Source organism: Megalobrama amblycephala, linkage group LG18 (assembly GCF_018812025.1).
Source record: "Megalobrama amblycephala isolate DHTTF-2021 linkage group LG18, ASM1881202v1, whole genome shotgun sequence".
In the NCBI taxonomy this organism is placed as follows: Eukaryota; Metazoa; Chordata; class Actinopteri; order Cypriniformes; family Xenocyprididae; genus Megalobrama; species Megalobrama amblycephala.
In genome coordinates, this window is record NC_063061.1 from 14,723,624 (window position 1) to 14,749,646 (window position 26,023).

Consider the following 26,023-nt stretch of genomic DNA (forward strand, 5'->3'; position numbering starts at 1 on the left):
TATGGCTACTTTATCATTCAAATTTCCTGAAAAGTTTTTAATCTGGTTATGGGAATCATGTTAATCCACTAACATAAGACCATAATCTGATTATTATCTTATGCAAACAGTCTATGATATAATGAGATGCACCTTTATAGCAGGCGAGTGTGAGTGCGCTCTCCTTAAATTCGTTGGAGTGTGTGTTGATTCCAGCGCCATACTCCAGGAGCACACGAGCGACCTCTACGTGGCCCGCACTGGCAGCCTCCATCAACGGAGTGTGACCATTCTCATTGTGATCTTCAATGTTAGCACCCTCCTTCAGCAACACCTTTACCACATCCAGGAAGCCTCCTGCACACGCATATGTCAAGGCTGTGTTACCTGCAAGAAAGGGCAAGACAATGAATGAACAAGGTGTGTTTGCAAGCATGCATTTGAAAATGAAAAGTGAAAAGGTACTCTTTTGTTCAATTTAAGCCTACTTTCATGTCACCGTTGTTTTTAACAAAAGAAGTGCCTATATATTGTTGTACCTGTCGAGGACTGTGCGTTAACATCGGCTCCGTGCACTAGGAGCAGTTTGACGATGTCAACGTAACCACCGCTTGCAGCAGCCATAAGTGGCGTGATGTCTCCTTTGATCCCTCTGTCCTCCACGTTAGCATGCATGGCCAGCAAGACCTACAACCCGTCAAACTCAAATCAACTAAAACATTCTTCTCAGATAACCAGTGCATGCTTCAATTAAAACTGAAAATTAAAGGTAAAGCATGTAATTTCTTCACCACTAACAGCACCATAACCAATTGCAGTCAGGAATGGGAAGATTGGTCTGGAAATAGGGTGTAAAGCTTTTTTTATTTTATTTTTTTAATCTATTTGAGGTATCAAGGTATAAATAGAAAGGATAGTAGCTTTAATAATGCTTAATATCAGAATGATAAAAATCATAAATGGGTACTAGACAAGTTTATTTGTATAGCACTTACAATACAAGCAACTGAGATCTGCTATTCAGTATATATCGCCCTCTTTGAGTGTACAGAATGTATGTGGATAAAGTTGGACAAAATATACTTCCAACTTTATATATAGAGCTGTGCAATTAACAGCTTTACATTTTGTGATGAAAAAAAACAATCACACAGTTGAGATTTGCTAACTACCTGTTTGTCTTAAAAATAATAAATAAATAAATAAATAAATAAATAAATAAATAATATGGCAGAAGGGAAATGTTTCTGAAATTTATTTTAAAATATTTTTTTTCCCCCTAATTTAGTTCAATGCTGATTTAAGTGCTGAAATTACACACACATCCTTAACTTAACATTTCAATTATTCATTTGATTTTAATCATTCAATTTATTTTTATGAATCATTTATGCATTTGACAAGGAGTTGTTTTGGCTGTCAGCAACTGAAAGGAAAGCTTCAAGCTTGGAAGTTTGGTAGCACAAAACACTAGCATAAGTGTCCGAGTCTGTACACGGTACCTGTGCAAGCTCATAGTATCCAGCCGAGCAGGCCAGACACAGCAGGCTCTCGCCCTCCTCTGTGTGTTCGTTGACGCTGCGTCCCTCGTCTAGCAGCTTCCGCACCGCATTCACGTCGCCGTCCGAGCAGGCCTCAGCCAGGCTACGGCTAAAAATAACCAGACTACTACAATTACTGCGACTGTGCAGGCGAAGCTAAGCTAACTACTCTAACTCAAAGCTCATGGAGGAACAAGAAGACCTATACAGCTGCTTGTGTCTAATTACAGAGGTTTCAAATATCAAGTGCACTTTAAACATTCAGACTGAGACAAAGCTTAAAACATTTAATATTGCTTAGCTTTTAGCCTTAATGTAGTAATTCTTGCTGGTTGAACATGAGTGTTGCATCATGATGTGTGGACACAGGAGGAGAAATCGTATGTGTGAGAAAAGATGCCTACTTGTCGGCCTGGCTGGCGTTGAGTGTGTTTTCGGCCCTCATGCGGGTGAGGGCGGCGGCGGCCTCATCCAGCGCGCAACTCACTGACGACGTCAGGCGGCGTAACACCTCTGGATCTGCAAAGGCTTTGCCATCGGCAGTGGAGAGTTTACCAATGCCTGCAGCATCCAGCCCCACACCAGCACCACACGCCATCCAGCAAGAACAAACGCATCCATGGTTAGTGCAGGCCCAACACGCTCACACACAGGAAATACAACGGTCGGTTAGCCAAATTCACACCATGCAGTTTTAGTAATGTCTTAACTTATGTCTAAAACTAAATTTCAAAGCTCCCACAGAGAATGGCATAACACTATCAATGCTCAAATAAATAAGAATGATTTTGCCATTAAATACATTTTTATTAGAGGTTGACCGATAATGCAGTTTGTTGATACCAACTAAGGTGGGGACAAAAGTCAATTTGCAGTTTACTGGACGCTAGTTTTTAAAGCCCATATTGAATGTGTTATTCCTTAGTATTTCTATAGCCCGGTATGCCAATAATGGGGCATGCAGAATATTGGGAAAATAAAAATCCCATAAAGATGATTCTGTGCACAATAGGGGTGAAACGGTTCTCGAACCGTACCGTTCTGCACACACTTGCACTGCAGTTCATCTCATATCTGACAATGCATACACTTCTATAATATGGTTTGTTGGAAGAGAAAAAAAAAAAAAAAAAAAAAAGAGTTAGGCTAAGGTATGTTTCTGTAGATGGATACGCATTCTGGCTTCTCCTAAACTTTGTTCAATGCGAGTGCCGTATGCTCTGTATGACCAGTCATCACCCGGGGCGCAGGTAAGACCTGAACAGCACATGGTTTAAACTAAACTTATGTAAGCCGTGCCAATTTAAACATTCGAAGGCAAGACGCGAAGGGGAACTCGTGCGCAAGCGCTGTGAGAAGATTTGTGCATTCATCCGACGCGTGCACACGGAAACGCCTGTACAGTGCACAAACATTGAGTTCTCTCTCAAGTCTTGTGCTTGAACGGACAAATTCACAAAAATTATAACAACATGCCGTCTTGGCAAGTTTTTTTCTTAAGTGAACATAAACACTTGAGAAAGAACGCATGAGATCAGAATCAGCGTACTGAATCATGCATTATGTCTTAAAATGACAGCAGCCCTTGCATTCTTGTGGTCTGTTTTTAATGTTAACCAAACAACAAAAGACAAGAAAACCACTCATTGCTCTCAACTGAATAGCTTTAGTCACTTAATTATTAATCTTTAATTTATACAGTGAAGATTATTTGCCATGCTGTTTTACATTTGATTAGCTACTTTATTCAGTTTCTGTACCTGAAAACTACTGTTAGATACCTGAAAAACAATTTTATTTGTATCTTCGCTCTACAGTATTTGTGCTATTGCTTGTAGTTTGATTATTTGTTCTTTATTTTTATTTGACAGTCTTTTTATCACTGAACATATAGCACATAACCAACCGTACCGAAACCGTGACCCTAAAACGTGATAAAAACCAAACCGTAAGCAATTTAAACCGTTGCACCCCTAGTGCACATCATGATTTCTAACATTAAAAAGGACCAAAATACAGCAGACTTTTATTTGAAATGTCTGTGCTCCCTGCGGCTTTCAAGGAGATAAATGGTTGTCAATAAATAGTGCTGTGTCTATCGATTGGCAATCAAGAATGCTGCAATTTACAGTGCGTGCATAATTTTTTGATCATATTTTTTTTCCCCAAGCACATTTTACCTATTCCAAACCACATCTTTACTACTATTAATTTTGTATTTCTTCATTTATAAGTGATATATAATTGCCCATGAAGGCTGGAAGTGAAAAACGCCTTCTATTCAGGTGTGCATAATTATTAAGCAGGTTTTCTTTTACAGATAAAAGAGCCAAAAAGACATTAAACTCAGACTGAAAAGCCAAAAATTATTAAATGCTCATGAAAAGGGTGCAATACTCATGCAATACTAGAAATTACAAAGTTAAAGCATTATCTTTGGACAGCGAAATTCTCATTGGATCAGCAGGGTCAGACAAAAACAGGTGGAGAAGAAAGACATGTTAACTGCAAAAGAATTAAGATTTAAGTTGAAGAACTTCTTGTGAAACCATTAGGAACCCTTTAGTCTCCAGTGCCACCATTTTTCCAGAACTGCAACCTACCTGGAGTCTCCAGAAGTGCAAGGTGTCAGGTTCTCAGAGACTTAACAATTTGTCCCAGGAACATTTTCCCCCCCAGACCTGTTGCTGTCTAAAGTACCGTGAAGATAGTCTGGTGACGTAGGACTGCGCGTGACTTTCCAGTTTCCGCTGGATTTCGTCTTCCGCATATAAGCTTAATAAAGCCTGAACCTCATCGTCAGTCCATCTGTGTTTTTTTTTTTGTTTGTTTTTTAAGGCTGTCAACCGATTAATCGCATACAAAATAAAAGTTTGAGTTTGCCTAATATATGTCTGAGTACTGTGTATAATTATTATGTATATATAAATACACACATATTTATGTATATATTTGAGAAATTTGTTATTTATGTACAAAATATTATTTATATATAATAAAAAATGATATAAAAATATAAATAAATACATATACTTGTAAGTATTTCTCAAATATATACACATGAATGTGTGTATACAGTACTCACACATATATTAGGCAAACTTTTATTTTGTATGCGATTAATCATGACAGCCCTAATTTTTTTAAACTCCACTGTTGATTCGAATACCAAACAACTCTTACTGCACGCACCTCAACAGACTAAAAAAACGATGGTTGAAATTAAATACTGCGTGGAGTCAACCAATCAAAATGCTGCGTGAACAACCAATCAGCATGTTCAGCGCCCAAGTCCAACCCTGAAAGTTCCGGAACTTTGAAAAAGTACTACCTAGCGAGCAGGTACTTTCAGAAGGGGATTTTTTTTTTTTTTTTTTTTTTTTACCCGGAACTTCATTTAAACCCTAGTTCCTGCAGTCGAAAGGTTAGGTAAAGTATTCTGAAAATTACCCCCACTTAAAAATCACATACTGAAGTGTAGTAAAATACAAAGATTGAATTTTAGAGCCAGGCTGATTGCGTGTGACCCTTGAAGAGAGCAAGTTTTGTGAGTTCTTTTTTAGTCCATCTCCTATCCTGAAAAGTCCATCTAGCAGAGATGGACTAAAAATGATCTTCCAAAACTTACTGCCAGATTCTGGAACACAAATTCTTTAAACTGTGGTACAAGAGGATGTCATGCTGGTTCTTCAAGAGTCACTCTCAATCAGCCTGGCAATAAAATTCAGTCTTTTTGTATTTTACAACACTTCAGTATGTGATTTTTAGTGGGGGTCATTTTTTAGGATTCTCTGAGATCCTGACATCTTGCACTTCTGGAGACTCAAGGTAGGTTACAGTTCTGGAAAATGGTGGCTCTGCACACGTTTCCTTATACTTGCATTTGTTTTTGCATGTTGTTTTTGTTATCTAATTAAAATTAAAAAAGTGTTATAGTGAGGATAAAAATAAAAGATGACAACAGATCTAAACACAGCAAACAGGGTTTTGCAAAACATACCAAAAAAAAGTCTTAATTTTTGCTGATAGATTCAAAAGGCTATTTTCGGCATAAATCAGTCAACCTCTAATCTCTGTCAAACAAAGGCTATGTATGTCTTGAAATGTGTGTGCTATGCACCATTCCCAACCCTCAAATTTGATTAGCAGGTTGTTTTTAATTCCACCTTGGATTTTCATGAAAACTGCTGTATTTGAGCGTGGATGGTCCCCTCCATCTTGAAACAAATGACCACTAGCCAACTGTAAAGTGGCAACATAAAGATCAAGGGATTTGACCTCAACCAGGAAGAGCAGTATTTGCTTTCCTATGATGACGCAAAACAGATAATGCTCGTGGTAGCAGGTAAAACAAGTGGTATAGAGGTGTTCAGCCACAATAGTGTGATTCAGGTGGAATGAAAACACGTCAAAGCATGAGTAAACAGTAGGTAACTTATGAACAGCATAATGTGCGCACAATTAAGTGCAAGACAGACAACAATAAAGCATACAGAAAAACAAGCAAACACAGAAAAAGACACATTCACAAGCTCTGCACAGATGGAGAAAGCAATAGAGATGCTCATGGACACAGATGAAGACACACGCACACAGACAGTACACAAGTGTACTAAAGACCAGTGCTGAGTCATGAGCGATGCTGCTGCTGCTGTATGGAAATCCATTGTTGCTACTAATCTCCCCTTTGGTTCCTCTGCGAGATAACTATCCGCTCATGGGGCAGGGCAGGCCGGTGTAGAGAATCAGGCCTAACACGCCGGGCCTCACCCAAACCAACTCATCTCAAACAAACACACAATGGCACAACACGCAGACTAGCTCAACAGAACATGGCAAAATTTGGTGGCAATTACCATCAGCCACCAGTTTCCTAGATTGTAAAAAAAAAAACAATTATAAAATGCTCTGCACAGTGCACACAAATGTGACACTGACCCTTATTCCATCAGCAATTGTATGCTCACGGTGAGCTATAAGAACAAAAAACACTACAGGATGTGAAGCATGTATAAATAAACAGATTTTAAGGATTTGCAGGGCTATATTAAGTACTAACTCTCTGTATACAGATATTTCTGTGTGTGAACTCAAAAAGCCTCTGTGCTGCTCAATCAGCAGTAGATCTATATATACTGTAACTGTGAGCTTTTTAGCCGAGAGACCCAGATACCATCATTTGCTTTGTTCACAATAAAATTTACATGTAGGAAAAACAAATTAACATTGTGGCTGTGCATTGTGTAGTTTTGAAAAATAAAAGCTTTTTTTGTTAGCGCTGCAACTTGCAAATACTTTTAATTATTTTATTTTGAAAAATCAATCAGTCTATCAATTATTTCTTTAATTAGATATTCATCTTGCACAATGCTCTCTTTCAAAACAATGTGCAAACTAAACATGTAAAACAATATACATAAATAACAAAAAATGGCTTAAAATATACTGTTCAAATGTTTGGGGTCAGTAAGATTCTCTTTTTGTGAATTAACTTATTCAGCAAGGATGCATTCAATTGATCTTAAGTGACTAATTTATTTTTACAAACGAGTTCTATATCAATTTAATGCTGTTCTTTTGAACATTCTATTCAATGAATCCTTAAAAAAACAAAAAAAAAAACAAATCAAATCAAGTCAACAAATGTTTTCAACATTGATAAGAAATATTTCTTCAGCAGCAAATCAACACATGAGAATGATTTCTGAAGGATCATGTGACACTAAAGACTGAACTGAAATTCAGCTTAAAATTACAATTTAAAATATATTTACATAGAAAACATTTCACAATATTACAATATTTTAACAAATAAATAAAATCCCCAGCCTTGGTGAGAATGAGATTTAATGAGATTAAAGTGCCCCTATTATGTTTTTTCGAATATTACCTTTCATCCAGCATGTAATATAGCCGTTTGTGAATGCAGGGCTTGACAATAAGGACTACCCGATGGCATGGGGCCAGTGTAAAAGAAGCTCGGGACAGTTGACGGAATAGTCACTTGCCAGATTGTGCCAGTGCTCAGCTGACACAAAAGTGTATCATTAGCACGTGTTTTTAAGCCTTGTCAATTTAAACATTCAAGTGATTTTTAACCATTTAGGTTCAAGCACAAGACATGAAACAACTCAATTCAGTGTGTGTACTACAGTAAGCACTGTTTTCTGTGCACTAGGGATGGCACCATACCACAATTTTGGCTTCGGTACGGTACCACAATCTAATACCGTAGTATCTGTATTAAATCGATACCATATAGTGTTCTAAATTTTGACATGGCTATTGTGCATAATGTTACGCATTCTCTCAAATGTTTATTAGCAAATTAATCAACACAGATTATCAAATCACTAATTTGAGAACTTTTTTGTGAGAATTTCAGCAATACTCTGTCTCTAGCCTCTATCTTTCAAAATGAGCAAATTGCTCCTGGCCTCAAAAGACATCACGCCTGCACTACATAAGTGAGCTGCGTGCTGAGATACATGTTCGCCTGCATTTTGGGACAGCTGACAGAAATCACTTGCCCACATCTTTTTAAACCTTGCCAATTTGAACATCCAAGGTATTTTATATCATTCAGACAGTAGTACTTGGGAGCTCTTTGAGAGACCATTTTCTTTGTGCTCATACTAACAACGCATGCACACGTAATAGTATTAATAGTGATAGTAATAGTATTAATAGCCTAATACATGGTGCTGTCTGTCACTAAATAACTTTTGTAACTTTAATTGTAAGGATTTAATATATTAACAGGGAAGACTATTCAGAGTATTTTACATTTGATTATTTTATTCAATTTCTGTATTACTTCTGTACGTGAATACTTCTGTTAGACCTACCTAAACTTAAGTGCAAATATTATGAGATCTAAACATCATTGGTTCTAGCGTGTCAAACGCATGTACTAAAATGAGCAAAATCATATCATCATACAGTTTGAAGTAAAACATATACCGTCATTTTTTCCAGTTCCAGTATACCGCGCAACCCTACTGTGCACACAGAAAGCCAAGACAGTTCGTTGTGTGCACGAACAGAGACAACAGCTCACGAGTAATGAATTGAGTTCTCTTTCACGTCTTCTTGCACTTGAACGGGAACAAATTTACACACAACAAATTTATGTCAATGCCTATCTTGACGATTATAAACTAGGGTTGCTCCGATAGAACGGCTACCGATCGCTATCGGCCAATAATCGCTCTGGGAAGTTTGATCAGCACCCTCTATAAAGGCTGATCTCAAAAACCAATCTCATGCTGACGACGCATAAGAGGCATGTCTGCCATGAGTGGTTTGGCATGAAATGCAGCAGCAGCACCATCTCAATCTCTGTCCGGCGCGGTGGTTATAATGCTGAAGGTGAAGTAAAATTCATATTTCTTTATTAAATAACTTACAAATAATTTGAAAACTTTCTGTGGAGACAAAATTTCACAAACAGCATGAGTGAATTTCGCTTTTCCTCTCAAAATGTGCAAATGGCTTCACATCACCACATCGTCTGCACTATAAGCGAGCTGCATGCTGCACAGTTGACACAGGAATTGTCACTTGCACAATCGAGGCAGTGTCGCATCGTCAATAAGTTTATAATTTCTTAAATGGATTTCTTTTTAAGTCTTGGCGTGTTTAAACTAGAGATGCACCGATTGCAATTTTCTTGGCCGATTCCGATTTCCGATTTTTTGTTAGTGAGATCGGCCGATACCGATTTTTGCTGATTTTCTTTCTAAGAACTATAATTGACAACATATACAAACAAAAATCTACTTTTCTTCAATGCAAAGTTTTATTTTCATAAAAAAAAAAACAAGTAAAAGTCAGTAATAAAATATAAACCGCTCAAATAAATGTAATAGAATAAAGAGAGCTATGAAACTAAGTTTTTTGGGTTAACTGGGTTTCTATTCAGGTAAGAAATACTACAGAAATTAAAGTAATCAAATGTAAAATGACACATTCAGTATAATTTTACATTGGTTACCTTAATTTCTGTAGTCTTTATTGTAAATATTAATACAGATCAATTCTTACCATTAAAGTTATAAAACATATTCAGTCAAGAGCTGAAACTGATTTTCTTTGTCTTTTGTTCTTTGATTAACATGACAGACAGCAGCAGGAATATTGGACTGCTGTCCCTTTAAGAGTTTATGAACTGTGTTTAACAGACTGACAAAACTTATAATTCAAAACTGACAGAGTTTATCTGTATACTCGCCAAGATTGCCTGTGCCGCTGGTTTTGACATACTTGTGTATGTATCTGACAGTTTGAGCGCAGGAAGGCGCTTATTTTGGTACTTGTGAGTCTGTTTGACTTCTATCTCTGTTTGAGACTGAGCGTGGCTTGTTCGCTTCACTAATATAGATCAGTGGAGCGCGCGCTTTCGGTGTGACCGCAAAACCTGCGGGAATGACTAAAATTATGCGCAGTAAGCACTATTTAACCGGAGCGAATGAGGCGAGTGAGAGAGAGAGAGTGTAGGCACCCACGCAGATGTGTGACAATTCACCGTGACAGAGAAGAGAGCGGGAACGCGCATTTGACGTTATTGCCTGTGCCGCTGGTAACAAAAAAAGATCGGCTTGGAATCGGTAAGAAGAGAGACTCATCGGCCGATCACCGATCCGGGCCGATCATGAGGAAAATCAGCCTATTCCGATTCCTGGCCGATCAATCGGTGCATCTCTAGTTTAAACCACTCAGCACTTGCACGCTCTCCAAGAGATGGTGTGCTTATGCACACTTAAAGAGCACACACATAATACCGCCTCACAAACAGCTTGCGAGTACCAAATTGCACTTAAATGGTCAAACACACACAAATGTATAAATTACCATCTTGACAAGTATGCACGTAAACAGTCGGTTCTGTCTTAAGTGAACAATTGAGAAAGTTGTGTGACAGTAGCCTATATTTGATCCATGTAGGTCTTAAAGTGACAGCAGCCTAATAATCTGGCTGCTATCACAAGATTTTTTTCTTTGTCTTTTGTTGTTTAACATTAATGACACTCACTGATCTTGAATGACTAATTTGTTATCTTGAGTGTAAGGATTAATCTGTATTTAATTAATTCAAAGACCATCCAGTATTATTTTACATTTGATTTCTTGAATTTTAGTATTTCTTACCTTAATACTACTGTTAGACCTATATGAAAAGAAAAAACAAAACTTAAAGCACCGTTTATTTTATTTGTATCTTTATTCTATTTTATTTATTTGTGCTACTGCTTGTAAACTGTTTATTTGTTCTTATTTTATTACTGACTGTTGACTTTGTGTTCAGAGTTTGAAAACAGGGCTTGTGCTGTGTGTAAGCTATTGTGCAATTGCCCCATTGTTAAAAGAATGATCAAACATTTAGGTGATATATATATATATATATATATATATATATATATATATATATATATATATATATATATATATATATATATATATATATATATATATATATATATATATATATATATATATAGAGAGAGAGAGAGAGAGAGAGAGAAAGAGAGAGAGAGAACCGTTCGGTCCTCCATCCAGGGTTCGGCACGCACTTGCGCCACGGTTCATCCCAAATTTGACGACGCATCTATAAAATGGTTTGTTGAAAACAATGTGCAAAACAGACAGACGGATTCGGCTAATGTATGTACAGTCACTCGTTGTAAACAAATGTTCAATGATGTGCTGAAAGCTCTATGACCAGTCATTTACACCGTCATCACCCGGGTGTTGATAGCGCGCGACGCGAGCGCAGGTGAGACCTGAACATCTCACATTGCTATCTGTGTTAAATCGAAACTCATTTAAACCTTGCTAATTTAAACATTCATTCAGACGTGAAAGAGAACTCACTGTGAGCTGTGAGGAGATTTGTGTGTACTCATCCGAAGCGCGTTTATGAAGAGCTGCGTCACAGCACGCAAATACTCTTGCGCAAATTCTCTTTTAAGTCTTGCACCTAAACGGACAAATTCACAAAAAAAATGTCAACATGTCCATCTTAGCGAGTATCCTAACAAACACTGTATGTCTTAGGAGAAAAATGAGACAGACAACGCATGTGTATCAGTATCAGTGTACTGGATCTTTGTCTTAAATTATGTCTTAAAGGGACAGGGGACAGGGACTTGAAGGGACATATTCCTGCTCTCAGAGTTTTAATGTTAATCAAATGACAAAGCACTCAACTGAATAGCTTTTGTAACTTCAATAATGTTTCAACTTTATTTAATTATTCAAAGAAGTTTATATAAAGTGTTATTTTATATTTGATTACTTTATTCAATCTCTGTATCTGAAAGCTGTTAGACACCTGAAAAACCTGTAAAGCATTGTTTATTTTATTTGTATCTTAGCTCTCATGTATTTATTTGTGCCGTTTCTTGTAGTTCAATTATTTGTTTTTATTTTCTTTATCTTTATTTGACAATTGTCCTATTTTTTGCTGAACATAGCACATACCAAACTGTACCAAAACCGTGACACTAAAACTGTGATACAAAGCGAACCGTGAGAAATCTGAACCATCCCACCCCTAATATGTGCTGTGTTCAGTAAAAAAAAAGAAAGACAGTTGTCAAAATAGAAATTTAGGCCCTGAATCAATGTCTGTAAAAATCCTGATTGGAGCATCCCTATAAGTAATTCTAGAATATAAAAAGAAGGCTTCAAAAAGATCAGTATCGGTGATCGTATCGGCAGATACTGCTTCCTTTCATCGACGATCAGTGATCGTCCAAAAATCAGAGCACCCTTAACATAAACACTGTTGGTTATGTCTTAACTGAATGTTAACAGATGAGAAAGAAAACACATGTAACAGAATACTTGATCCATGCATTCCCTCTTAAAGTGACAGCAGCCTATAAATACCTGTTAATGTTTATCAAACAACAACAACTGTTTTCTGCATTACAAATCAACTGTGCAAGCATTTTCAAAGGATGAGGACTTGGCCTTGAATTGATACGGTAAAACCAGCACCATTGATACTGATCATATCACTGTGCATAAAAGCTGAAAATTCAGTTAGGGTAAAGGGCATTTTGTTTCCGATACGGACTGTAAGCGGTAGACCAAATCACAACAGACTGGGCCATCTGACCAGAGCAGAGTAGGCTCTCGGAAAGAAGGGGTTTAGAGAGATCCTTATTTGAGCTGTTTCATACAATGTGAGAAAAGAGGTAGTGCTGCAATGTAGTGTTGTCAAAATTCTGGAATTTCTAATTTCAATATGATACCTTGATAAATATTGATATTCTATGCCATTTTCGTAGAGCTGTGGAACATAATTGTTTTATGAGGTTTATTTATTATATCTAAAAATAAATATCAAAAGAATTTAGGCTAATAGTTTGGGCTCCGTTGTTAACCTTTAATATTATTGTAATGTGCAAATAAGGGCTCCCTATACAGTTGTGTGTACTGTTACACCCCTAATGTAAACCTACAGTACCTACTGTAGACATCCAAAACAAAATTAGGAACCTTTAATATAGCAAAAAAAAGTGCACTTTAAAAAATAAATCTGACCAACCCCCAACATTTGAACAGTAGTAAATGCATTATTTATTTATTTTTACAGAAAGGTTCCCTGTGAACAGTCAAATTTATCGCTGACTTTTTTAAAAAAAATTTTTATTGATTATAATTAGTTAGTTGTTGCAGTCCTAATTGCAATTTATAAATATATTTATGATTCTGTGAGGATTTTTGTGGCAACAAAAAAATAACCAACAAAAAGCCATTTGAAGGATCTCTGTAGCATTTTGATCTAAAACCTAAAACACAAGAACCAAAAGCACGTCTCATGCTCAGCACTGTGAAGACATGTTAAACAAACAAGTGTGAGCACATGCATGCAGAGACACAGGATAAATCATTAGGCTTAATGCGATCACATCAGGGTTGGCCGGAGGATGTACCTGCTGCTTCTAGTAATGCCTCAAGCCGGGCCTGTGTTTCTGGGTCTACTGTTCTGAGGTCAGCTCCGTCTGCTGCGCTGGATAGGAGAAGCTCTGAAGCTGTCTTTAGTACGGGGTTATCCAGATCCTCCTGGTCTAGTATGAACGATTCCACCTGCATGGAAAGAGTCAGTGTCAGCCACGGTCTGCTTACATTATTTACCAAACAAGAAAAGAAAAGGTTTCGGTCTTGTACACATTTCTATACAGTAAAATAAACTTAAAAAGCAACTTCAAACAATTTCCATTTGGAAATCTGGTTTTAAAAAGATTATCTTGCATATAATGGCCAACATTTGTATCTATCAGAATCTGCAGACTGTAGTCTGACTTGTCAAAAATTAATATGGTCTGCTCCAATGAACACAGTGACTCCACAGTGTGACTATATCATACATCAGAAGTGCTGAAATGATACAAGACCCTCACACTGATCCTGCAGTGACCATTAGACAAAAAATAAACCCTACCCTCAACTGATACCAGCAAAGCAACTGTTCCTGGTAAAGAAACCATTTAGTCACAACTTTAGTCAAACTTCCAGTTGAATGAATGACATTGCATGTATTTAAATCTGATTAATTGGCATATAAACATTTGCTGAGAAAAGTTCTTCGTAGACAAAGCACTGAATAAACATGACAATCAACATATGCCCATACCATTGGTACAATATAGACTTATAGGCCACAAATATTTGGCAATCTGTCCAAGGTAGACATGTTGTTATATTGCATTTGAGCTATTATTAATTTTGTAAACACGTGGAACAAAAACGTCTTTGGTAGAATTTTTGCTGTATTTTTTTTTTAAACCGTGTCAATTTGAAAGTAGTTCAGCCTTAAATCACACGTCTCGAGTCCCCTACATTCTTTGTAGAGATCTCCTACATTCTTTCGCACTGTTCAGCTGTCTTTGAACACAAAGTGTGACCCGTGTATACAACCCATGCTTTCTGTACGTGTGGTTTGACAAGGCGCTTCACCTTAGCAGCTGACTGCAGAGTGAGGCCGGACCGACTGCAGAGTTCACAAAAGCATGCTTAAGCCAAAAGAATACTTCTGTTTGGATGCAAACGCTTTAAAGGGTTAGTTCACCCAAAAATGAAATTTCTGTCATTAATTACTCACCCTCATGTCATTCTAAACCCATAAGAACTTTGTTCATCTTCAGAACACAAATTAAGATATTATTGATGAAATCCGAGAGCTCTCCAATTCCTCTATAGACAGCAATTACCACTATCAAGGTCCAGAAAGGTACTAAAGCCATCGTCTACTGTAGTCACATGGATTATGATCACATAGTGGTTCAACCTGAAATTTTACAAAGCGACAAGAATACTTGTGTGCAAAAACAAAACAAAAATAACTACTTTATTCAACAATTTCTTCTCTTCCCTGTCAGTCTCCTATGCAGTTGACGTAGTGAACGCAGTGCAGCGCTTCTGCATCAGCATCACATGCATGCGTTGTGCCGCTAACATGAAGAGCATCGCCAATACTGAGCCGGTGTGTGGACGTAAACACGGAAGCGCTGCACTGTGTTCACTACGTCAACTGCATAGGAGACTGACAGGGAAGAGAAGAAATTGTTGAATAAAGTCGTTATTTTTTAAAACCTTCCAAGAAGGTTTTTTTGTTTCATAATTAGGATACCACATTTACGTTACATGCACAATACTCACACATGACAAAAAATATAAAGCATAAATCTTGATTATTTTGGCATCTCACCAAAAAAAGGGCTAGTCCAGTGGTGTGCTATAAATAACATGATCACTTAGGTGGGAAATATGACCAAAATCTTATAAGCAAACCATAGCAATAAGCAGTTGTACAAGTAAAAACAGAAATTAGGAAATTAAGTAATCAAGTAAACTAGTGATCGACCGATATATCTGTTTACCGATATTTTTCCCGATATTTAAGCATTTTTCCATAATCTGGTATCGGTTTTGTAATATCGGATTCGCCGATTTTACGGCGCCATCTTGTGGCCGTTTTGAGATTTCCGCCATTGCAGCCCGGGCGTCTGAGATGATCAGTCAACAACAACTCAATGCACAGGTAAAGTATATGTTCTACTTGGTTTGCTTTAATTAATCAACTTTATTTAACATAACAGATATGCACAAATGAGATCTGAGACATAAATTCCTGATATAGTTAATTTATGCAGCATGTTTCTAAACAATTGAGACGAACTCATTGAGTCACGTAGTGTAATTCGTCATGTCCTGCCCCAATAAAGACGTAACTTTACATGAATTAAATAAAACAGACATGAATGAGTGCATGTTGAAAATAAAAGCGCTGAATTTAATTCTCTATCTGTTGCATTTGCTCACCATTAGTCTAGAAGAAAAAGTTCGTTCATATTGCTTAGCAACTGACGGATGATCAGGAGGCTTAAGCACGGCCACTGAATGAAACTTTTGACAAGATTATCTTGTTTAAACACCCTAGATTATATTATCATTTACTACATAACAATTACTTCGCTAATACACATATAAATATAGCCTACCGCTTTGTGGAAATTAATTATTTATTATCTCCATGCGCGATCGCGGTTGATTAAGTTATAGTCAAACAGCACTTTGTCAGTTGGCATTTCATGATTTAACGTTAGATTAAATTTAGATCATAAAATGCCAACTGACAAGTGCTGTTTAACTTTATATAGTCTCGGAAAAAAAAGTTTGTTCATATTGCTCAGCACCTGAATGGGTTGATGATCAGGAAGCCTCAAGCACGGCCACTGCATGAAATTTTTGACAAGATTATCTCGTTTAAACACCCTAGATTATATAATCATTTGATTTACTACATAACCATTATTTAGTTAATTGCACTTTAATTTTTTGGACTCAGACCCCTCTATTTATTTGTGTATAAATATAAAGTTTTTTTTGTATGCAAGGAGGGAGTGATTTTTATAAATAAAATGGTTTGTTCAGCTCATTTGTGTTGTAATAATTGTCAAAAACAGAAGTATAACAGTAAATAAATATCGGTTCTGCATATCGGTTATCGGGTACATAAACATGCAAATAATCGGTATCGGTATCGGTTATAAAAAATCAACTAAAGTAAACGGTCACTATTAAGAACTTATAAACAAATGACAATAGGACAAATAAATACAACATAAAGCAGTGTATCTTTAAAAAAACATTTTTACCCATTGTTGTAGTTTGATTGACATTAACAACACAGACAGGAGCGGATATTAGGTTGCTTTCACTTTAAGACCTACAATAGGCCTAATGCACAGATGCACTGACACCAGGGGTGTAACGATACACCAATGGCACGGTTCAGTTCGGTTTACGGTTTTGGAGCCACGGTTCGGTTCGGTTCGCTGTGGGGGTAGGGTTCATTTTACCAGCAATGCTAAGGAACAATATTCACTTAACTTAATAATAACAAAAATAACTTGACTTTTTCTTTATTTACTTTGGCTTCACAATTTTAGTGCAGTCAGCATACCGGAGTAAAAAAAAAAAAAAAAAAATGAAATAAATACTTCCAATGTAGAATAGTCAGAATAAAACATTTATCTCTTTAGTACAGTCAGCTTAACGGAGTTAATTCAAATTAAATAAATAACTCCAAAACTAGTCAAAAATAAACTTAGTAATGTATTGCGCCGTGATCGTCATGAAAAACTGAGTTGCATAGATCCACCCGCCCGGAATTAAAGCAATGAATTTAGCATTGCTTCAGGTCCTCGACTAGATTGGCTTTTACTTCGCTGTAAAAGTGAGGCAGCACATTCTGACTGAAATGCGGTCGGCTCGGTAATCGGTATCTGGGCTCCGACACTTAGCAAATGCGTGAATACGTCATTCTCAACAACAGAAAACGGCTGCATATCTAGTGCCATGAAAACACCTATTGCCTTTGTAATTGTTTGAGCGAGTTAACTATTCTGAAGGCAGTGGGAAAAGTTTGCTTCTTTTGCCTGCTTTTGAGGCTTCTTACGTTTGCCGCTAATATCAATGTTGGGCTGATGTCTCCGGAGATGCGCTTGCATATTAGACGTGTTTCCTGTCATATAAGTAAGTTTTGTGAAACAGTTACGACAGATTGTGTGTGCTTTGTCTATGACACGAATTCCATTCCTGTACTCCACTGGAAAACCAAAATGTTCTCACACAAGAGACTTAAATCTGTCCAGGGGATCTGCAATCTCAGGCGGAGCAGCCATCCTGCGTGTGACGCTCACTCCCAAGTCACGTGACATGACATGCACTTGGAAAACATGAACTTTGGAATATAATATTTAGAACAGCATTTAAAAAGCTCTAATTAGTCGTTACTAATGCAATTTAATCAAATGTATGCAAAGAAAATTGATTAAATTAATAGATTAGTTAGTTAGAGATAAGTGACATTTACCTCAACAATGGGCAGCAGGAGGCGTGAGAGTACCGCGGTACGCCACGAGAGTTCCGCGATTCGTATCGTGGGTGGTGTATCGCGATCTTTCGGTTCGGTTTGTGATATCGTTACACCCCTAACTGACACACGTCCCAAACTTGTTCACTCAAGACGTAATTGCCAATATGAACATTTAGGCATGATTATATGTGTATTTGACCATTCAAGGGAAATAAGCCTAGTAATAGAACACATTTCAGTATACTCGCGCGCGGACAGATGGCAAACGCATGCACAGAATCCACAGCCAGTCTGACATCGGTCTGTGTGTCAGTACCAAATTGAGTTTGGTATACAGCGCTTTTATTAACTTTTTTTTTGTGCTATCAGGCATAACATTCTTTTTATTTGGTCATTCATCCATCTTGCGTAATCGCTTCGCCCGGTCCTTGGCACTTATGCGAGACAGACAGACAACATATTTAATACACATAAATGTTTTACATTGTTGGCAAATGTTTAAACTAAGTAAGTTTGCTCATGTCATGTAAATATCTTACTGCAATTTGATCTTACTGCAATCTGATAATTCTGATTATTAAAAATAACCACATTATTGGTGCACATGTAATCATAGTGATTTAACATTGCATAGCAAACACATAAATGGATGAATTGTTCACAATAAGATCTTTAACATGCATTTACAAAGAGTGAATTTTCTTAGTGACTAAGGCATTAAAAAGTCTATTATGTGCAGCAGCACATGGCCCGTCCCCTTGAACAGGGACAGGTAATTAACACAAATGAGGGCACTAGTCACAAAGTTCACATCAGCCACTACGCCCACCCCTCTCAAACGCAGCTGGGAGAAAAAGCTGCGTGCTATTTAGGCCCTGAGCTTTTGAGGAATTACTGTAAGCATTAAGATGAGCTGATCAGCGGGTTTCCCCCCTCCCTCTTCTCTCCCTGTGCCCTTGACCTCTCCACACACCTTCCTTAACACCCACAGTGAGGGCAGGACATCCCTCACTGTGAGGAAGTGGGAGGAACTGGGCTGCTTGTTAGTATAGGCAGAAGCATGGTAATGGCGGTGATTTTCAAAATGATTAAAAGGGTAATAATGGAACAACAGTTTTAAAAAGTGATTTTTTTTCACACTATTATTTACAACAGAATCTGCATTTTCATGGTTTTATATAAATATATTTGTTATAAGAGACCAAAAAAAAAAAAAAACCCATCAAAACTACTTTTCTGGTAAAAAAAAAAAAAACAATTTTCAAGTCAACAAATTGGCGACAGCTGAAGGTAAAATTTTTGACAAGCCAAACATGCAGGTCTCTGAGTAACATGCAAATTATTTAAACCACAAAATAAACTACATTCCATAAAATAAGTATAATGAACTAAGCAAAATGAACTACGTCTCCAGTACGTTTTATAATTACCCAAAATTCAAACATAGTTCACCCCTTAGGCACGTTATCATATCCGTCAAACCCTTAGGCTGGTTGTCGGTTGGAATGTTACAACTAAAAACCACTGAAATAACACACTCACGGACAATCACTTCACTAAATACTTGTCGGCTAAAAAATAAATATTACCTTATGATCCATCTTTTTTTCAAATCCACATAATTTGAAAATCACACATTCAAAATCAATGTTTTAAATGCATCATCACTTTCCAAGAGGAGGGAGAAAAAGGCGGCTTCAACATGCTGTCTGTCAGAGACGATAACATGCATAATGCATAACTCGAGTGAGTATAAATTTATTCTTCACTCGCTGAAATTAAATCAAAATGATCAGGGAACAGGGTGAAATACTACACACCACATGCTAAAGAGAATAAATGCCAGTTTTTGAATAAACAAAACATTTTTTTATAGTGGTTAAACGGATCATTGTTGATCAATTGCGCGTTTAACAGCAATACAGTGAAAGGTTATCATTTGCACATGTTTTGTCTTGGTAGTTTACACATTAAATGGACATAAAACCATTCCAGCGCTAGAAGAAGCAAAAGAGGATTTAATTCGGTAACGCACACTGTTATCCGTGCGAACATACATACATACATGGCTCGCATGCACACAGAGAGGGGTGCGTTTCAGATAGCTCGCGAACAAAATAGTCAAAATACCCTCTCGGCAAGTATTCTCGTTAACACATTCGGTTATGTCTTAAGTGAACAAGGTGAGAATTCGGATGTGTATCTATCTGATGTGAGTGTGCATGGGGTCTTACTCTTAAAGTGACAGCAACCTATAAATACCTGCTGTTGTCTGTCATGTAAATCAAACAACAAAACACAGCTTTAACAAAGATTAATCTATATTAAATTCATCCAGTGAACAATGTCATTTTACATTTAATTATTACATTTCTGACACGAAAATTAATACTTTATTTGTAAGTTTGTTGTATTTATCCATGCTTGTAATTGGTGTTCTTTTTACAGTCTGTTCACTTGCCTTTAATAATGTATTAGTTAGGCTAGTAGTTTCTGCTGTGGTATCGGAGTAGTTAAAGTAGGCAAAGTTACCCCACCCCTCAATTTTTTCTTTGTGCTGATCCGAAAAATTATCCGACCCGTGACTTAATAACCATGATATGATCCGAACCGTGAGTTTTGTGATCTGCTGAACCACTAATTTTTTATGCACAAAGTACACATTCTGATTCTGACATTCCGGATTTGAATATTTTTCAATAATTTGACTAATTTATCTTTTTTTATAATTTTGTCAATAGATGAACTATTAAATGAGTGCGCTTGAGATGATTCCCTGTAGTCATGCAATTTGACTCTCAAATGCTGATGTAATATATTCTTGAAAGTTTTTACATGATTTGTTATATTTAATTACCCCTTGGCAGATTTTGACAAAGACAAAGAGACAAGATTCCCAAACTTAATTTCCATGACTGTTCCAGTCATTTGTGATTACTAGATTAAGTAATAAGCCACAAGATTTTAACACAGTCAAGAATAATATAAATACACAGTGGTGAGTCAAAGCATCTCCTAGCAATGAAGCTACAACATTTAAAACTTCCACTGGAAAGTGATGGACATCAAAATTTAAGAAGGGTCCAACTCAGCTAAACTGAACTCAGATCCCATGATGGTCAAGGATCAAGGCCCTGTTTCCACCTGGTATCAAGATGCGTTTTGGTCCATCAGATCACAAGTGGACAACGCTAAATACAGATGTGTAAAACGGGATGTAAAACCTTTTGAGCTTGTCTACATTTGACCACTTCCAGAAGTAGTTTAAAAAGAAAAAAAAACGCATTCGACTGAATTGCTTTCGTGGTGGAAACGCTTGCGTGGTCGAATATGTTCCAACAGCCGCAAAAGACGCCTACTCTCCGCCTACCGACTTAACCACACATTATGGGAAGCGCGCTAGCCAGACAGGATTTAAACTGTGTCGGTTGAAGACCCAAGTTTGGTTTGAAAACGAAAAACATACTGAGCACAATGTTCTCTCACCTTTCCTGATTTCTAAAACGCACTCAGCGTTCACTATGGTCTTGCAGCTTTCAAAAAAGAAATTAAAAATACATTTTTCTGTCGTCTCCGAGCGCATTCATATGTAAATTGTGCAAGCTTATTTTGTCCATTAGGTCGAAAGATCTGTAAATAAATAAATAAATAAATAAATATAAAAACAAAATACATTTACCCGCCCATATACCCTCCCCTCAAAGAAATCAGGACAGAAGTGCTTGAAAGTAAACAGACTAAATTAAAACTGTAACAGTGAAATATTACAAATTTAAAGGGGTGGTTCAACGCGATTTCACTTTTTTAACTTTAGTGTGTAATGTTGCTGCTTGAGCATAAACAGTATCTGCAAAGTTACAGCGCTGAACGTTTAATGCAAACGGAGATATTGTCTTTTAAAGTTATGGCAGTTTAATGCCTACAAAAACGACCGGTTTGGACTACAACGTGGGTTGGTGACATCATAAACCCTGCAAAACACGCCCCAGGAACATGCAACAAAGTGGGCGAGGCCATGTCACGCAGCATAATGAAAGCGGAAAAGTTGTGTACACCGGATGCGTGCGGCGCGACGCGTCAAAAGATAATAGAACCAATTACAATCAGTGATATTGTCTACACTGGATGTGCCGCTGAAGATGGCTTCCAGAATCTACACGAGTTCAATGCTGGATGGCGATTACTGAAAGATGAAGCAGTTCCAACTTTAAAAGCAGAAGCTGCTGATTATCGCCCCAAACTGTAAGTACATTTTATTGTTTGTACATGTCTTTTAAACGTATAGTTCTGTTGCATTTTTTGGTTGCATCAAGGACGTAAACAAAGAGCACCTCGCTAGCCAGTTAGCATACTTCAACAAACACCAACAAACTTCTATGTTCATAGACAAACAGTTGTTCATGCTGTAAATTAAATGCTACCTTTACAAAAATACTACTACTCAGTCATGAATTTGGCTACAGTTAGGGTTGTAACGATATACCTGTATGACGATATATCACGGTATGAACACGTACGGTTATCATATCGTGTACATTTGCTTATTTACGGTATTGTAAAAAAAAAAAAAATAAGACGCAGAATTCCACTTGCGCATAGACAACTTTCTACTTCACTACACTCTAAACTTGCTCCACACATACAGCAGACAATGTCAGAGACAGAAGTTGCTATCTCTAATCTCTATGCCCCGTTGAAAAATAAGTTACAATTTGCATTATGGGAATACTTTAGATATAGAAAAACAAACGTGGGGCTGTCCTCGAGTGTAGATATCCAAAAACAATGCGGGCGCAAAGTAGGCCTACCTGCAAAAGGAGGAAACGCATCGAACATGTTGACCTATATTCGAGAACACCATCCGTGTAGATGCAGGTATGTTCCGTTTATAACTTAGGTCGTATGATGTGCGTGATGGAGAGGGAATCCCGGAATCCAGTCATGAAAATGGAATGTACAGTATAACGCAGCAATGTCAGGTAAAAACGCGCGATTTGTTGGACTGATGAATAAAACAAAAGCAGAGCTGTACAATAAATAAAATCGTGACATGGTCTAGGCGGGGTCTGTGAATATTAAAGCGCAAAAAGACGGCTGTATAAATATATCTGTTTGTTTTGCGTGTCAGTCTGTGTGAATGAGCTGCGCCGTTTCCTGTACTATATACTTAAGTACGTGCGACGCTCTTATTGTTTTTTCAGTGTTTGCCGTTGCTCGTTATCAGAGGACATGAACACAAACATATCCAAGGTTGCTCTGAGATGGCGCTTAATGAGCATTTCATCATTTTATTTGAGAAAAACCATTGTCAAATACACTGAAAATCAAAGCTCTTCACTACATCCCGTCAAAATAAAAGACCGCTTTTTAACTCAAAGAAATTGACTGAAATTTATTATGATTGTTAAATAGAATGTACTTCTCAAAATAATTATAAAAAAAGTTAATTTCATTTCCATCATTTTTGATAACATTTGTATTAAAAAAATAAAAGCCAGAAGAATTAGTCAAGGCAGAATTTCTGAATTTTAATTATTAATAAAAGTTGTTCATCTTCTAATCCATAATCATTTATTAAATGTGTTTGATTGTTTTTGATTATTGAAATCTGAATAGAGAAAACAAACATTTTAATTAATTTATTGGTCATTTTAATTGATGATATAAATAATAATTGATTGTTGTATACCGTGAAACCGTGATATTTACTCAGACGGTTATCATACCGTGGAAATCTCATACCGTTACAACCCTAGCTACAGTAAAGCTTTAAATCAGGATAAAACTGTATTGAAAGCTAACAAACAGCAGTGACAGCATCTAAACACTTTGACACAAATAATAAATGAAATACCATTCATAAACATCCTTTAAAAGCTGCGATTGCTGTTCATCTGGGTCTGATTCGGGCTCAATTTGATACAGCAATATAATCAAATTGAGCATACAATATAACCGAAGTGCACGTAACCGGTAACAAATGGTAAGGGGAGTGGCGTTTCCGGATGCTTCAGCGAATCACGATGGCTCTGGATACACTGGGCCAGCTAACCAATCTGAGCACATTGCGTATTTTGGAGGGAGTGGCTTCATAGGAGCAGGAAGTCAAACAAGCCGTTCGAATGAAAGTGGAAACAGAGGTGTAGAATAAAGGTAAAATATATGAAATATATTATGGCGTTTTCAAAAAAAACTAAGCATTAAGACATGTTAAACTGTGCCCCAAAAACACAATCAAGCCTAGAAAAAAACCACTGAACCACCCCTTTGAAAGAACTGATTTCTAATTTTAATATATTTTAAAATATAATTTATTCCTGTGACGGCAAAGCTGATTTTCTCCAGTCTTCAGTGTCACGTGATCCTTCTGAAATAATTCTAATATGCTGATTTAGTGCTCAAGAAATATTTCTTATTATCATCAATGTTAAAAACTGTTGTGCTGCGTAATATTTATGTGGAAACCAGTACAGGCCTATATTTTGTACAACGTGATAGGGAAATCTTTGAATAGAAATTTCAAAGAAATTTGAAAGAAAAGAGTTGTAATAATATTAATAATTTAAATACTGATATGATGAGATCACATACTCCATACTATACGTTTGTCTTTGGCTTTAATGTGAAACTTTCAAACATCAATCAAAATAAATAAAATCCCTTCTCATTCATATCAGATAATATATACAACAGTGCACAGTAACCTTGCATGAGTTTAATTGTTCCTGTGGTCTACCACAGAACCCTTCAAAGCCATTGTGACATTCGAGGCTGCTCAAATAATGCCTGATGCGCCCAAAAAGATTACTTTGTTTTTTTTTAAATGCAAATACAAAAGACAAGCATGCTTAAATCCAGTTGTAAGCACTTGCTACATGTAAACAGAGCAGAAGGCATATGACGTACATTACGCATTTAATCAAAGTCTGTTAAGCTAAAATCTGTTTGCTATTGCCAGTACAAACTGTTGATAAAGTTCTAGACTACCAACACACCCACACAGAAGGAGACTATCTGCTCTGTTCTGCGCTTTCAGAGAGAGAATCATAAGAAACTAAATTATTTTGGTTCATTAACGATGAGAATTAATAGGCAAATATACACAATTCTTATTGCATTTACTACATTCATGAGGCTGTCAAATTTGGATATTTCATATTTCAAACAAAATAGTATCAAAATTAGAAAAATAACTAATTTCTTAGAAAACACAATCCCATTTACTGAGCAGTCAGTGCACTGATTCAAAAGTTTGATGAAGTTATGAAGGTAAAAAAAGTTACTTAGTTCTGCTTTAATAAGGATGTACTATTTCAAATGCTGTTCTTTTGAACTCTATTCATCAAAGAAACTTGAAGAAAATGCATCAGTTTTATCAAGAATATTAAGCAGCACAACAGTTTTCAACATTGATAATAAAAAGAAACACATTAGAATGATTTCTGCAGGATCATGTGACACTGAAGACTGGAGTAAATTCAGCTTTGCCATCACAGGAATAAATTACATTTATATATAAAACACATACAATTATATATCAACATTAGTGTTTTACTGTATTTTTTAAATCAAATTAATGCAGCCTTGTTGAGCATAAGAGACCTAAAATCTTACCGACCCCAAACTTTAGAATGGTAGTGTATGTTTTCTGTAAGGTATACCACAAAAATTCATTTACATAGGCAAATCTCAAGAAACAATAAAATCAGCAAACTTTTAAGCATTTATGTATGCAGCCAACATGACGCTCTGATGCTTATTCTGCATAGTTTAGTACTGAATTCCACCCACATTGACGGAAGGACGTACACATTACTCACGCATTACTGGAAATGAACGATGAAAATTATGTATTTTCTACAAGAACAAACAGATTCTCAATTTCAAAGCTTATAGAACAGTTATACAATCTAGGAGACCTTGGTTCTTGCCAAAATCTAGGAGGCCACCACCAGAAATGCTGTGAAACACACCATTCTGGTTGTTCTTATAATTATGTCAAGGGATTACCCTTTTTGTGTACTGAAGTTTCAAGACCAAGGAACTGGGAGGGGTCATACAATTTCAGACGAGATAAATACGAAGGGCTGCCAAAAGGAGCTGACCCAAA

The 26,023-nt window shown here is 36.7% G+C and overlaps 1 protein-coding gene across 2 annotated transcripts in view; it reads right to left on the minus strand.

Annotated features, from left to right (window-relative positions):
* Nucleotides 1-26,023, minus strand: part of ankhd1 (ankyrin repeat and KH domain containing 1) — a 49,505-nt gene that overhangs the window by 15,428 nt on the left and 8,054 nt on the right. The window contains exons 2-6 of one of the 2 annotated variants that reach the window (XM_048166044.1): nt 13,466-13,619; nt 1,925-2,081; nt 1,482-1,629; nt 519-666; nt 133-366 (exon numbers count right to left, since the gene is read on the minus strand). In XM_048166044.1, coding sequence (XP_048022001.1) covers nt 133-366; nt 519-666; nt 1,482-1,629; nt 1,925-2,081; nt 13,466-13,619 — 841 coding nt within the window. Of the gene's footprint in view, nt 1-132; nt 367-518; nt 667-1,481; nt 1,645-1,924; nt 2,082-13,465; nt 13,620-26,023 lie in introns of both variants that reach the window. The other variant, XM_048166043.1, reaches the window with a different exon arrangement.